Genomic DNA, 15,970 nt, shown 5'->3' with positions numbered 1-15,970 from the left:
TTACTAATAGAACAAGCTAGCTCTCATCTTTTAACTTAACAATTACTGGATCATTTATGTGCTTTAACAGAACTTATCCAGTCCTGTGAGGCCATAGCCTAATGATGAACCTAGATGACCAACTTTCATATCACACAATAATTTTTTTCTGTAATAACCATAAATTGGAAAACACATGGAGCAGTGTCATATCAACACAACATCCTTTTCAACTGAATTTAATTGTGTATTTACACCTTCTGTTTATAATTAAAAGTTGCTCACCATTACTTGTACACCATTCTAGAAACATGAGAAGGCGAGTGTTTCCTTGGCACATCATGTAATCTTCTACCAGTAGAGGAGCCACTGTAGCTAAGGTAGCAATTGCATGAAGCTGTAATTCTTCATGCTGGGCTTCAGACCAGTCGAGAACTCCTGGCTTTTCATGTTGTTTTACATAATAAAACAATGCCAGCATAACTCTACCGTCATGTAGCAGCTAAAGATTGAAAGATGGTTACACATGAAAAAAAGGACAATCAACAACTGTAATTTATGGCAGTGAAACAAACTTGCTCTTAGAATTTTCTTGTTCATTTTGATAGTTTGTCTTTGGGATTTACATTTTGGGGTGACATGTTGGGTACAAGAAACAGTGCCTGCATTCCTCTAAACCTCTCATTGGGAAGCATGTTTACAGCACTGGATACAGCAACGAATGACATAAAAATGGTCATCCTACTATGTTGTCATAGCAAATGGCTGTCAAGAGTGTATTGAAGAATATTATGACAGCCAGCGTGCCGTAGTAGTTAAGAGTGCTGGACTACCATCTGGGAGATATGGTTTTGAATCCCCACTCTGCTAGGGAAGCTTGCTGGGTGACCCTGGGCCAGTCATACTTTTCCAGCTAGCCTAACCTACCTCACAGGGTTCTGCGAAAATAAAAACAAAAGGAAAGAAGATGATACTGTAAGACTCTTTGGGGAGAAAAATGGAATATAAATATCTAAATTATTTAGTGATTATAGCAGAAAACAAATATTACATTTTAGCTGTGATCCTATGATTGAGTTGATAGTCTTTGACCAAAACATATTAAATGTTGCTGCTCTGTACTCTGTACCATATGAGAGTTTCTTGCCTTTTGCTTTCAGTATTAGAACACCAACAGTGAAAACAAAAGCTGAACACTTCTACTGGAAATTTGAAGTACCTTTAGCTTGTTCCAGTGGAACAAATTTTCTACTTAGAGGCTTAAATAATTTGTTGGTTCTTTGAAGGGACAAAATATGCTGCAAAGGAGGAGGAAGAGGTTGCATAGCAGACAAATATGCCAAAAAGTATGCAAAAATGTAATGTTGGATTGTATTGTGGCAATTTAATGGCATGTGTTCATGTAAATTATATGATTAAGTCCTGCCATTTAAAAAACTGAAAAACAACAAAACCTTCTACATTTCTGAAACTGGGCTGAACTCAAAATCCCACTTCATGCTGTAGCTGGATTGCTTCCTTGCCTTCTTGTAACAAATGGGTAATCTTACACAGCCCAGACTTGGAGTGTCTGTTAATCATAATTAAATTCTAATGATAAAACTGCAGTTAGTTTCAGCCTACACACCACTGTGCGATAATAACCTTCACACAAATACGCTGACAGTACAATCCTAAACAGAGTAATACCTTTCTAAATCCATCAAAATCAACAGGCTTAGAAGACTGTAACTCTGCTTAGGACTTCACTGTTAGACAACTATGTAAACACATCAACTGAAGTGATAATTTAAAATGATTAAAGATTAAATTATTGCATTCTGTTATTTCATACCTGCACAGTACATAAATCTTTTGCTAGTACAGTAAGCATGTTAAGCAGCAGCTTTTTCAACTCAAAATCTTCATTGGTGTAAATGAGTTTGAGGCCTTTTACCAAAGGATTATGGCTTTTCACTGTAAATGAAATGAAAGTTACATAACAAACAATCTAAGAACATAAGAAGAGCTCTGTTGGATCAGACCAACAGTCCATCTAGTCCAGCACCCTTTCTGGCCAACCAGTTCCTCTGGAAGGCCAACAACAGGGCAAAGAGACTGAGGCCTTCCCCTGATATTGCCTCCTAGCTCTGGGATTCAGAGGCTTAGTTCCTCTGAAGGTGGAGGTTCCCCTCAGTCACCATGACTAGTAGCCATTTGATAGATTTATTCTCCATGAATCTATCTAATCCCTCTTTAAAGCTGTTTATTCCTGTGGCCATCACTACATCCTCTGGCAGTGAATTCTACATTTTATTAACCCTCTCTGTGTAAAGTAGTATTTCCTTTCATTCTAAACCTATTGCCCATCAGCTTCATTGTATGCCCTCGAGTACTAGTATTTTGGGAGAGGGAGAAAAAGTTCTCTTTGTCAACTCTCTCTACCCCATGCATAATTTTAGAAACCTCTATCATGTCCCCCCTTAGTCAACTCTTTTCTCATCTGAAAAGTCCCAGTCTTCATAGGGAATGTGCTCCAACACCCTAATCATCTTGGTTGCCCGCCTCCATACTTTTTCCTTCTCTGCAATGTCCTTTTGGAGATATGGTGACCAGAACGGTACACAGTATTCCAAGTGAAGCTGCACCATAGACCTATACAGGTGCATTACAATATCAGCCATTTTATTCTGAATCTCTTTCCTAATAATCCCTAATATAGAGTTTCCCTTTTTCATCACTGCAGCACACTGGGTTGACACTTTCATTGAGCTATCCACTATAACCCCAAGATCTTTTTCCCTCTCACTCTCAGCAAGTTCAGACCCCATTAGCTTATATTTGAAGTTGAACTAATGGCGCATCACCTTACACTTACCAACACTTAACTTCATTTGCCACGTTGTTGCCCACTCACCCAGTTTGTGGAGGTCCTCTTGGAGCCCTTCACACTCAGCCTTGGTTTTCCCCATCCTGAATGATTTTGTGTAATCTGCAAACTTGGCCACTAGCACTACTCAACCCCAGATCACTGATGAATAAATTAAATAGTACTGGCTCCAGTACCGATCCTTGTGGGACCCCACTGCTTACTTCCCTCCATTGTGAAAACTGTCCATTGATTCCTACTCTTTGCTTCCTGTTATTTAACCAGTTTTTAATCCATAAGAGAACCCATTCTCTTATCCCATGACTGCTAAGTTTACTCAGGAGTCTTTGGTGAGGTACCTTGCCAAAAGCCTTTTGAAAGTCCAGGTATACAGGTCACCGTTGTCTACATGCCTGTTTACTTTCTCAAAGAAACTTCAAATGTATTATGCAGTTTTCAGTTACTAATAAACTAGATTACTTACCTTCAACAAAAGTGGCAAAGAGTATTAACTGCTTGGCAAATCCAGTTTCCTAAAAATTACAGAATACAGTAAAACAGTAGTGCACAATTACATAATGAATGTTACTGCTTTACTTATTTATTTATTTATTTATTTAGGTATTTTTACCCCGCCCTCCCCGCAAGCGGGCTCAGGGCGGCTTACAGGGGCATAAGCCTGTATATTTTAGCAGAAGAAACTGAACAAAGTAAGCGGTACTCAATGTCATAAGAACCTGTTATGATGTGACTGGCTTTTTAAAACTGGCAAATGAATACAGATTCATGAACAGTTATCTCAAAGTGTTCCTAAACATTTGGCACTGGGAAACTGGCATGAGCCCATACACAAAGGTCCATATGATGTCCTCTGTATGCTGTATACTTTGGGCACCACAGTATGAGGGTTAAAAAATGATGTAAAGAAGCAAGACATTTTCAGTGGTAGCATCCTCACTTTGCCAGAGGCCCAAAAATCATTTCTGTTTTTTGTTTCATATTGCTGCCTGAAGTATTTTAGAAGGCACTGGAAAGTCTTAGCTGAATGCTGTCTGCCTGGTGGGCTGGTTTCATTCATTTTACTTATTGTCATGGTTTCACATTGATTTTATTATGATTTAAGTACTTTGGCCTCGGCCACATGGGCAGGGAAATGAGGGGGAGGCGTGGCTGTTTGCCCCAGAGCAAACTAACGCGCGACTGCGCGATCAGGCTTCGGGGTGAGGTCCCGTCGAGCTCCCATGGTTAGGGGGGAGGTGCCGATCAGACACGCAGCAAAGAAGCGGAGCGGCGCAGCAAACGGGGTTGTGTTTTGTTTTTAAAACTTAAATGTGTGCATGCTCTGTTGGGTGCTTGTGCGCATCCGTGGAGACTTTGAAAAAAAGAAAACCTTTTTGCAAGGGGACATGGGCGGGCGCCGGAACTACCACCGGAAACGCGATCAGACGCCCGCCTTTGCCCCGCGGTTTCCGGAAACTAGTACCTCCGAGGTACTAGTTTTTTTACCCCGCATCTTCGGCGGCAAGCCTCGGGTGCGCCATGGGAGCTCTACGCTTCCCAGATGTGGCGGTGAGATCGCGCCCGGAAAATCCGCCTATCTTCTGTCTCTCTAGCGTGCCTAATGCTCCGTGTGACCGGGGCCTTAGTAAGGCAACTGGAAGGCTGTTTTGCCACCAAATATAGTAGTAACAGTAGTGGTAAATAGCAGTAGTTAAAAAAAACACCCTAACAGGTAATTATGATACATGATAGATCACTGGAATCCTGACCTGAATAGCACAGGCTAGCCTGATCTCATCAGATCTCAGAAGCTAAGCAGGGTTGGCCCTGGCTAGTATTTGCATGGGAGACCTCCAAGGAATACCGGGGTTGTGATGTGGAGGCAGCCAATGGCAAACCACCTCTGAACATCTCTTGCCTTGAAAACCCTACAGGGTCACCATAAGTCAGCTGTGACTTGACAGCACACACATGCATAGATCACTGGAACACTTCTAGGAAATGTCAAGTTTGGGAAGGGGCATCGACCCAAAGTTTAGTGCAACTTAAATAGGAAAACTTGACTTACCAAGAATTTATATTCTGTCACAATAATGGAAAGGCCTCAGGAATGGTTAAACCCTGCTCTCCTATGTCAGAAGGCAGAGCTTAGAATCTTCTGATATGAGGAGGCAAAGAGTGGCTACCTGGTATCAGATGGAGACATACATGGCAAGCATGGCTTCTTGACCTGTGGAACTATTAAGGAACTATTAACTGGTCCCTAAAGGCAACTTCATAGTCAGAGACCAGCGAACAAAAAAAAAGGGAAGAGTGAACAGGAAACTTCCCCAGGAAGCTCTGGAATAATTAAGTTGCCCACAAGGCATACAAAGGAACAACTCCAGAAAAACATGTAGGCTTCTGAGAGGAGAATGTAACTCCCCATTACACTATGTGGGCCAAAGGGAAATAAATGGTAAACAAAGTTTTATTTTCTTGTCCAGCATAGAAAAGCAATTAGGGATGTGATTTCTAAGGGCAAATAACCATACTTAGAAAAGTCAGAAAATCTCCAGTCCTCCTTATCTGTCATTAAAATTTAGTGCAATAGTAGGACCACTCTTCTATCAAAGGATGCTCTGGGAGAGAACTCCTACGGAATTCTGCAGTGCTTCCTTAGCACACATACTGGGAGGGGCCCCAATTATCATCTCTACCAATGAGCGAATGGGGCACTTAAAGAGAAAGCAGCAGAAACACTCTCTCTCTGCACTAAAGGCACAGCCATGGCAGCTGGTTTCTTGATATCTTACTAGAAGGCAAGAATAATCTGTGGACTAGGGCCACTTTTTACCTTCTGATATTAGCATTTCAATGCTTTTTCCTGACTTCCTTTTATTCCTGGACCAAGGATAACCAAACAGAGACAATAAGAAGGATGGACCAGGGCTTTAATAGTGCATAGCATCTAGGCCATTTTGCACAAAAACATACCTAACATTGTCAGGGCCCAAATTACACACAAATGCATGTAACAGAACTACTGCCATTAAAAGAAAAAGAAAAAGCAGGGCCAGAAGGGGGAAATTAGTATAGGAAAGCCAGTGGGAAATAGATGGAAGACTGTTTAACTCTTCATTGTCGAAGGCTTTCATGGCTGGAGTTCATTAGTTGTAGATTTTCTGGGCTGTATGGCCATGGTCTTGGCATTGTAGGACCTGATGTTTCACCAGCAGCTGTGACTGGCATCCTCAGAGGTATAACACAGAAAGATGGTTTACTCTCTGTGTCAAGGTGAGAAGAAAATACAAACTTTTTTTCTCACCTTGACATTGAGAATACTCCATCTTTCTATGTTATACCTCTGAGGATGCCAGTCACAGCTGCTGGTGAAAAATCAGGTCCTACAGTGCCAAGACCATGGCCATACAGCCCGGAAAAATCTACAACAACTAATGTTTAACCGTTTCCCACCTGCACTTCTTTGCACCAAACTGTCCCACTTGCTTTCTCCCTTATGCGTACTGACATGTTATTGTATGACTTCTATAAAATACTAGATACTTCAAGTAGAATGGGTAATGTATAAATTAATGACTAATTAGTAGTTTAATTAGTATTCTTTTTATAACATAATGAAATAAATAAGAAAACGTAAGGGAGAGCAGACTAATTTTACTCTTTTCCTTAACTGTCAGGAATAATCTACATACTACAATATAAACGTTTTTAAAAAGATTAGGTTTGCCCTGTCCAAATACTCCAAGTTAGTTATGTCTTATGCTAGGACCATATAAGCTTGTCATAAAAGAAAGTAGTAATGGTGACTGGATGATCTGTAGTTGTTTTAACAGTGACAGAGAAATAAGATAAATATGTACTATTTTTGCCATAGAGCAAATAAATAATTTTACATTGCTAACATGTCATATAGACAACTGTTTAAAACAAGAATACCATGAATGAATGGTTCAGGGCACAATATTAATAGAATGTTTCTCTGTGTGACTATAATCAGAACCTAAATTGCTCGTAGATGGAAGAAAAGTTATTTTCTATATTAAAAATGTATTAATGTTATCTCTAGACATCTCATTCCTCTTTATATTGAATTACTGCAGATGCTAAACTAAGAAACCATTATGAAAAACACTCTTATAAACAGAACTCTGTAAACAGAACTCTGAGAAGAAACTGAGAAGTATAGCAAAATATGAAACTAACACTCAAGAAAATTCAAGGGAGTGAATTTGTGTCACTATTTGATATAATCACAATCACATAACACTGGCTAACCAATGGGACCTCAAAAGTCATAGCCATGCATACATACAATCATCGGTGCTCCAGGGTTCTGAGCTATGAGGGTGGATATCACTAAAATGTCATTTCTTAGCTGACGATCATAGTGGCGGGAACCACGTAAAAGTAAGTTTGTAAATGCTTCTTTCAGAGCACTAAAGAAAGAAAAGTACAATTCAGTGCAGTCCGTTTATTCAAATAAAGGCCCTCTAATCAAACATATAAAGCCTTTCATGGTTTGGGACAGGGGTATCTGACGGACCATCTTCTCTCATACTTTCCTGCCTGGGAATTAAGATCACAGGGAAAGGCCCTCCTGACTGTCCCAACGATCAAAGACGCTTATCCAGTGGGCACACAAGAGAGGGCCTTTTCAGTGGCACCCCACAACTATAGAACCACTTCGCCAGAAAGGTGTGCCTGGCTCCCTCACTTTCAATCTGGCTGAAGTGCTGCAAGGTAGAAAGGTGGCCAATAAATGCTATAAATAAATAATCCCAATGAAATATTGAAATTTCAAAAATCGTTTTCCTTCATCTTCTTGAATTACATTTATATTTAACACTTTGAAGTATTAAACTGCTAGCCGTTTAAAAATTCATATTCCTATAGTAATACTTCAATATATAAATTAAACAATAAAGCTGATAAAGGGCATCCATGTTTTATTTAAGGACTTAAGAAAAGTTATGTTGGGTCAGATCTAGGATTGAGCTAGTATACCTGTCTGTTTTCTACAGAGACAAGACAGATGCTTCCACAAGCAGGGCATGAAGGCAATACTGCATCTGATCCTGGAAGCTCCATTTAGCGAGTGTGGTTAAAAGCCATGGACAGATTTGTCTAATCCCCTTTAAAGTCAGCTAGGCCAGCAGTCATCACCAAATTCCATACCTTGATTATAAACTCACACATAGAAAAAGGAAGGCATAGGAATCTAAAGAACAGATTATATTTTCCCCCTTTAGCTAATTTTATATGCTAATAATGCAATAATGATATTCCCTGATTTATTGTCACTTTACAAGATTTCCTAGGCAAACATTAGTCACAAATAAGAGTTCCATTCCTCCTGCATTTTAAAAGTTTGTTAAATATAAGGTTAAAAACGCCCATGATTCATATTTTTTGCTCAACATTAGCTTGTATTCTGTTTGAGTACACTTAACTGTACACATTCCAAGTTACTGAGCTGAGTAACAATTTCTTCCTTAGAGGCGTTTTCTAGTAAATTCCAAAGAACTTCTGAGGAACGGAATAGAAGCTGCCCAGTGACATCAGCATCATTCATATGAGAACATAATCTTTTTGGTGCCTCAGCTTTCATCATAAATTTGCAGTTTGCCTCTGAAATATGAAATGATCCAACAATTAGCTCCACTAATGCTGCTCGTTTCATGAACAGCAGAGAAAATCAGGTAGTGTAAGAATTTTTTTTAAAAAAATCTGTATTATACTAACCTGAAGTGGAAAGATGCTGCAGTGTTTTAATTATCCACAATTTTTCAGTAAGTTGGTTTTCAACTAATGCCAAAGCCAAGACTAAAGTTTCTGCTAAACCTCCTAATTCCACCATTTTCCTTTTATAGTTTGCACTTAGAGGTTGGTAAACTGCATAAACAATAATTTTAAAAAGTCTGCAATGTTATACAATATATGCCAGCATAAAACCAAGGGTAATGTGAGGAGGTAATATGCTATTTTACAAAGTTTTAGAAAAAGAGCCACTCCCATTCATTTAAAAATGTATTTGTAACACAATGGCTTAGATCCCACAAAACATTTCTGCCGACAGAAGGATTAGTGTATACCATCTTCACCTTCCCACTGCAGCCCCAAACACCTCCTGAATTGCTTCTCTTGTAAACAAGTTGCAGGAAAGGGGTTGGAGGGCTGCAGGGGGAAGGGGGAAAATTGCTCCCCTCTCCATCAGCAGAAATCCCCCATGGCAACCAACCAAGTACCGTGTTTTCCTGAAAATAAGACACTGTCTTATTTTTTTTTTCTCAAGAAGACACACTAGTGCTTATACGACAAATGCATAGAAATCCTGCTAGGGCTTATTTTTGGGGTAGGTCTTATTTTTGGGGAAACGGGGTATTATACTAGAGCTGGACATCAGTCCTAGGATTGATGTTTCACAAAGTTAAATGTTACACAAAAACACCAGGGTAGCTAAAAACACACCACTTAAAATTGGATTTTTAATTAAAAACATTATAGTCTTTTTAATCTGGTTCAAAATGAAATGCAAATGTAATACAACTATTAAACTCTACGTTTATCATCGCTTGAAAATGATTGGCTCAGTTCAGGTGCAAGCACACCATGCAAGGTCAGGTATTATAAGAGCAAGTTTTGGGCTTGCACACTCTCCCCTCCTTCCCTCTCTTTGCATTTTTTGATTCTCTCAAAATTCCTGTTTTGTGGCAACCTACAGTTTGCCATTACCTCCAAATGAGGAAAACTAGATTGTACAACTGTAGTTGCTTGCACACCAGAAAAGGAAACCTTGTGGCTTCTGATTCTGCTTAAGGCAAATTATAGTTTGCTTTACTGTATGGAGTCACTTTATTTTAATTGTGCATTGTGTTCGCTTCAAAGTTTTTGGTCTCTACAGTTTTCAACATCACGTATCAACACTTAAAATTGTTTAACTATTATATTAGGAAATACAATAATTTCAAACTAGGAAGTTGGATATGAACCAGTGATTTAAAATCAACCCACCATGAAAAAACACACACTTGTTTGGAGAAGAACTGTATTTAACTTAACAAGTGAGAGAGATGCAACAAACTAAAACTAAGATGCTAATTCTAAAAAATGTTAGTTAACTTTTAATCAATGTTCCCTCTAAGCTCTGAAGTCTTGTGAGCAAAAATTCTACTTTGTGAGCTGCTGGCATTAAAGTTGTGAGCGAGCGCCATTTGGCTACTGCATAAATTAGTTTGCTCTGGAGCTGTCCCTCCTGAGCTAAGACAAAAATCTGTGAGCTGGAGGCTAAAAAACTGTGAGCTAGCTCACACCAACTCAGCTTAGAGGGAACACTGCTTTTAATCACATATATCATTATCAAGAAGATCTTGCCTGTTCTGCATAACTCAGCCCTCCATAGGTACAAGGGATTCATGGGGAATACATTATGTTACCATCAGGTGGAAGGGGTATCAGCCTGCTTCTCCACCACAGAGACAGGATCTTGGACCCATCTGAATTAGGCCTATGATAAAATTGTGGCTACATTTGATTGACTGAGTAATCATTAATCTATACTTTAAGTACAAATAAAATTCACCTTCAAATTCTTTCTTTGGTGGCTCAGCATGGTAAAAGCTAATAACACACTTACAGATTTGTATCCTTACTTGAGAACATGGCACCCTCATCAAATAACCTGAAGAAACATGAAAAATGTGACATATAACAAATTATTACAGTCCTACAGCTGAGCTACATTCCATATTTCATAGCAATTTGTATTCCTTCTCAGTATTTCATAGAAAAGATTTTGGTTTCTGGTTTTTGAAAAAGATTCCCTGATAAAGGGAATGCCTTGAGGCATATTAAAGGTCTATTGCCATTAACCCCCCCCCCCCAGTGCCCAGAGGTTTATTTCATTTTGGTATCTTGAATACTTTCATTAACAAACAAGGTTTATTAACGTTTTACTAATTTATGAATGTTTTAATAGCACTAATGGAGTTTAGCGCTGTTTTATTGTAATCAACACAGATAATATTATAAAACATTGCTATATAACTTTGTCAGTTATTGCTTTGTTGATTTTGATGGAATATTTGTTACTTATTTATGGCATATATTTAATAAGCTTTGCTAAACAATACCTTCCATTTTTAAAAACAACTTCCCCCCTTTCCTAGCATTTGCCCACTGAAAAGCCATGGAAGCTGGCTTGTCAGATAGACTCATCCTAACCCACCTCACAGGATTGTGAGAATAAAACTGAGAAGAGGAGAACTGCTTTGAGTCCTCACTGGAGAGAAGGGAGCTCCCGGCTGCCACCAGCAGTTGCGTGCAGTCGTCGGCCCACCCTCCCGCCCTGTGAGTAGTGCAGGCATTTGGTGGTCGTCCGGTTTCCGGGGGCCAGGTAGGAATTTTTTCACCATTACCCAGAATTGGCAAAGGGGTGGTGGTGTTTTTCGCCTACCTTACACTGGGGCAGTGGAACAATGAGTTAGGGCGGGGATGTTAAATAGGTTGGTCACTTTGGAAGAAGAGTGCAGGGATAAGGTAGCGGAAAACAGTGAGCACCTTAAGCCGTCCCTTGTTTTGGGAACCAGGGGGTCTTCAGGAACGGCCTGCGGGCTATTAAGGCCCTGGGCTACGAATGATGATTCCCTCTTGGGAGCCTCTTGGGTAAACTCCTCTCTGCAAGCTGCAAGGTTTCAGGGGTAGGCGCTCCTGGGAGGCTACCAGTGGTTAAGCTGCTGGTCGCAAGCTAGATTAATGGCTTAAGACCGGGGTTGGTGGTTCGCCCACATATTAGACAAGGAGGCTGGTCGGCCTGACACCTGCCTTGTCTGTTCCGCTACTTAGGAATGACTCCCTTGCTGTTTTGTGAATCATAAATTGTATATAGTTAATAAAGTGGCCCTTGTTTGATCCAAACTGTTGTCCGTCTCGTTATTCCGACTGCGGGGGCAAACATGGGACTGAATTCAGTAAATAAAAACTTGCTTCATATTTTTAATGATTCTTGGGTTTGGGGAAGAACTGTATTGATCAAGTAGTTCTACAGTATATCAGAAAATTTCTAGCACACAAAAATATATATCTGAAGGAAAAGACAAAAATAAAATTTCATCCAGGCTGTAAAACAAATCATCAGTCTAAAATTACCCAGCTGTGCAATTGATTCTTGAGCTTCTTTGGCATAGTTAACTTCATCAGATAACTTCTTTTTATAAAATGGTAACCTGCAAAACATAAACAAAGTACCTGTTAAAACTGTATAAAATGCCACAGAGGAATAAAGTTAAATCTTCAGTATTCATGAAATGCATGAGGGATCAAAAGTAATTTTGCAGGATATGGAAATTATTTATGGCTACTATGATTTAACTTTGATTGTATTTATAGATCTGACAAACCGATATAAAGATTATACTAGCTTTTATAACAGGAAAATCTGACATAAAAAGAAAAATGATTTAAAATGTAATCACATTCCCAAGCCAGAATCTCCATTTATAATGGAAGGGGAAGATTACTTAATGTTTCATGTGTTGCTATAAGAAAAGCTGAAAAAATTACAGAAGAGGGTAACCAAGATGATTAAGGGGGTTAGAGCACCTTTCGTTTGAGGATGAGAGGCAACTAATGAAGGACACGACAAGAGATTTATAAAATTATGCATGGGATGGGGAAAGTGGATAGAGGGAACTTTTTCTCCCTCTCCCATAACATTAGATCTCAGGGGCACTCAATGAAGCTGATGGGAGACAAAGTTCAGGACAGACTTCTGTTCGACTCCACCTCACAGTCCTCCTTTCTTTAGTACATCCCACACACATCACAGCACCCTTAGCCTTCTCTCCTCAGCCCTTAGTTCCCCCTCTGACTGCTTAGATGTGGCCCAGCCTGCTAGTAGACACACTGATGGCCACAAGTACAGAAGGCTTTAAGAAGGGGTTAGATATATTTATGAAGGGTAGATCCATCAATGGCTACTAGCCATGGGGAGCTAAGGGAACCTCCGTATTCAGAAGGAGTAAACCTAAGAAACCAAGTGCTAGGAGGCAAAGTCTGGGGAAGGCCTTGGCCTCTAAGCCCTATTTGTTGATAACTAACAATGAAAACATTTTGTCTTGGTGAAATAACAAGCAGCCATATTTAGATGTAAATTTTCCAGAAATGATGCAGCTATGTGGACAAAACCATTTGAAGAGGGGATAAGAATTTGCAGAAAAAGGTTCTTCTATACCTGCACAAATCTGAGTTAGGGAGCAATCTGAAACAGGTCTACTTAGAATTAAGTCTCATTTTATTCAATGAGGTTTACTCCTACAAAGCATTTCACAGGGCTGCACCCTTGCAGTGCAATCCTAAACAGGACAAGACTCTTCTAAGTTCACTCTAGTCAATGGGCTTAAGAAGGGTGTAACACTGCTTTGGACTATAATATTTGTCAGGCTTCTTGTCTCTTAAGAAGCATCGGAAGGGCCAAATGTATATGCTAGACACAGAAGGGTTCTTCCAGGATGTTTCAACACAGAAAGCAGGAAGGAAAGAAAGAGAAAGAGGAGGACTACATATTCAATCTTATACTTCTAATAGGAAATGTCTATGGAAGCCAAATTTCATTCTAAGCATTTATTGAAAAAGTCAAGGAACCCCTTCCCTTTACCATTCTGAATGTGTGAATAGTACTGTGACTAAAGGTGTTAAACTGAGATAAAAACAGAAGTGTTTGGCCAATCAAATGCTTAAGAAACAGATGCTATTACTACTGAAGTATTTTTCTGGGCCTCTGTACACTGGCTATTAATAACTGATACTGGCTCCAAAGAATAGGAACCATTTCCCAGCCATTGTTCCGTAAAAGTTTCTTTTCATGATACTGGCCTGAGGACTGACATATCAGCATAATAATGCAAGGCCCTTTAAATATCTGACTGTATTTGAATAGTAAAATCACTGTGAGTTTTTCTTTCAGGGAATATAACACACTATAACAAAATGTATTAGGTTGGATCCAAACTAATTTTCCATGAATGCAAAGCTTTCTGTTTATAGAGCACAATCATCCTGCTCTTCATGGCAGCCCCAAATGCCCTCCCAAATCCTGTTCCCGGGGGGGGTCCCCTCTGCTCCAACAACAGGATTTTGGGGGTGTTTTGGACTGCTGCAGGAGGGGGGGTATGGTGCTCCATGAGCAGAAACACTGCAGAAGAACCTAGTCTGGATCTAACTTCATCAGTTCAGTCTCTTGGTGACATAAGAACATAAGAGACGCCAATGTTGGATCAGGCCAAAGGCCCATCCAGTCCAACACTCTGTATCACACAGTGGCCAGAAATACCAGTGCCATCAGGAGGTCCACCAGTGGGGCCAGGACATTAGAAGCCCTCCCACTGTTGACCCCCCCCCCAAGCACCAAGAAGACAGAGCATCACTTGCCCCAGAGTTCCTATCTATACCTTGTGGCTAATAGCCACTGATGGACCTCTGCTCCATATGCTTATCTAATTCCCTTTTGAAGCCGTCCATGCTTGTAACCGCCACCACTTCCTGTGGCAGTGAATTCCATGTGTTAATCACTCTTTGGGTGAAGAAGTACTTTCTTTTATCCGTTCTAACCCGACCGCTCAGCAATTTCATTGAGTGCCCACGAGTTCTTGTATTGTGAGAAAGGGAGAAAAGTACCTCTTTCTCTACCTGCTCTTTCCCATGCATAATCTTATAAACCCCAATCATGTCACCCCTCAGTCGTCGTTTCTCCAAGCTAAAAAGCCCTAAGCGCTTTAACCTTTCCTCATAGGGAAAGTGTTCCAACCCTTTTATCATTCGAGTTGCCCTTTTCTGCACTTTTTCAAATGGTATAATGTCCTTTTTGAGGTGTGGTGACCAGAACTGCACACAGTATTCCAAATGAGGTTGCACCATTGATTTATATAGGGGCATTATGATATTGGCTGATCTGTTTTCAATTCAATTTCAATTCAAGTGACAATAATCCCTCGTCAACCAGTCTGAGATACTTGTGGGAATCCTTACATGTAATATATCAGATATAAATAATTAATGCTGCAATGGTAACATTATACTTACCAAACCACATCTCAGAAGGTTTATGAAAAACTGATGTATAAGAGAACAGTGACAGTAGATGGACAGGTGAAGATTAGTTAACAGTAGTGTAACTCTGAACATAATATGCAATGTATACACGGCCAGCATTAAAATAAAGAATACTTACCTATATAATTTAAGAATTTCACATGTAGGTTCTATAAAATCACGATGGTCCTGAATTTTTTCTGCGCACAGGTTTAAAATTTTAGAGATTCTTGTTAACTCCTTAAGGGGCTTGTAATATTTAAGAATTAAGGAAAATTGAGCAGTTAAGACAAAGCAGTAATGGATCAATTTTCAGTATAGTATAGAGCCTATTGCAGTCTCATTGAGCTATTCAGAATAAGACCCAGAGGAGGTTCCTTTGCCTTAAATGAACAGCAGACTATTTCTAATCCATGGCCACGGTAAGGCTTTCTTGTTGCTTATTCTGAGGAGGTCCATACATAAGGGCAGCTTAGGTCTACAGACATTACATGAATGCAATTTCCACTGAAATCATCAGAAATGGGTAGAATTCCCACTATTAAAATGAACATCCTTCCACGTTTCCTATTTCTGGCACAGAACATACCAATTTTAAAAAATAACAAAAATTTTCTTGGAATTGGATCAATATGTAAGAAAATTTATATGGCACTCCAAAAAAGCACGTATTAAATTGAAATGTCTCCAAGATAAAAAAGAAAGAGGTGGCCTCGTTGTACCAAATTGGTCCCTTTATTACCAAGCCTCAGCTATGGGTTGGATTAGGGATTGGTTACTGTTAGAAGATAAAATACTGCTATATTTAGAGGGCCATAACCTACATATGGGCTGGCATGCCTACATATGATATGATAAAGATAAAATCCATTCAAATTTCCATAATCATAAAGCTTTTGACTGTGAGGATCACAACAAACTATGGCAGGTCCTTAAAGAGATGGGAGTACCAGACCACCTCACATGTCTCTTGAGAAACCTGTATAAGGGCCAAGAAGTGACAGTTAGAACCGGATATGGAACAACTGATTGGTTTAGCATAGGAAAAGGAAGTAC

At 39.6% G+C, this 15,970-nt stretch overlaps 1 protein-coding gene across 1 annotated transcript in view; it reads right to left on the bottom strand.

Annotated features, from left to right (window-relative positions):
• The window catches only part of CFAP69 (cilia and flagella associated protein 69), a 57,864-nt gene that overhangs the window by 28,927 nt on the left and 12,967 nt on the right, over nt 1-15,970 (bottom strand). Inside the window, exons 4-12 of the mRNA XM_015423503.1 lie at nt 15,054-15,163; nt 11,975-12,051; nt 10,410-10,508; nt 8,573-8,722; nt 8,281-8,458; nt 7,143-7,266; nt 3,312-3,360; nt 1,814-1,935; nt 265-481 (exon numbers count right to left, since the gene is read on the bottom strand). Of these exons, the coding sequence (XP_015278989.1) occupies nt 265-481; nt 1,814-1,935; nt 3,312-3,360; nt 7,143-7,266; nt 8,281-8,458; nt 8,573-8,722; nt 10,410-10,508; nt 11,975-12,051; nt 15,054-15,163 (1,126 nt within the window). The remainder of the gene's footprint in view (nt 1-264; nt 482-1,813; nt 1,936-3,311; nt 3,361-7,142; nt 7,267-8,280; nt 8,459-8,572; nt 8,723-10,409; nt 10,509-11,974; nt 12,052-15,053; nt 15,164-15,970) is intronic.

This window comes from Gekko japonicus, unplaced genomic scaffold (genome assembly GCF_001447785.1).
Source record: "Gekko japonicus isolate JY-2015 unplaced genomic scaffold, Gekko_japonicus_V1.1 scaffold2757, whole genome shotgun sequence".
Taxonomy (NCBI): Eukaryota; Metazoa; Chordata; class Lepidosauria; order Squamata; family Gekkonidae; genus Gekko; species Gekko japonicus.
The sequence above is the reverse complement of the archived record's forward strand: the minus strand, read 5'-3'. Positions and strand labels throughout refer to the sequence as shown.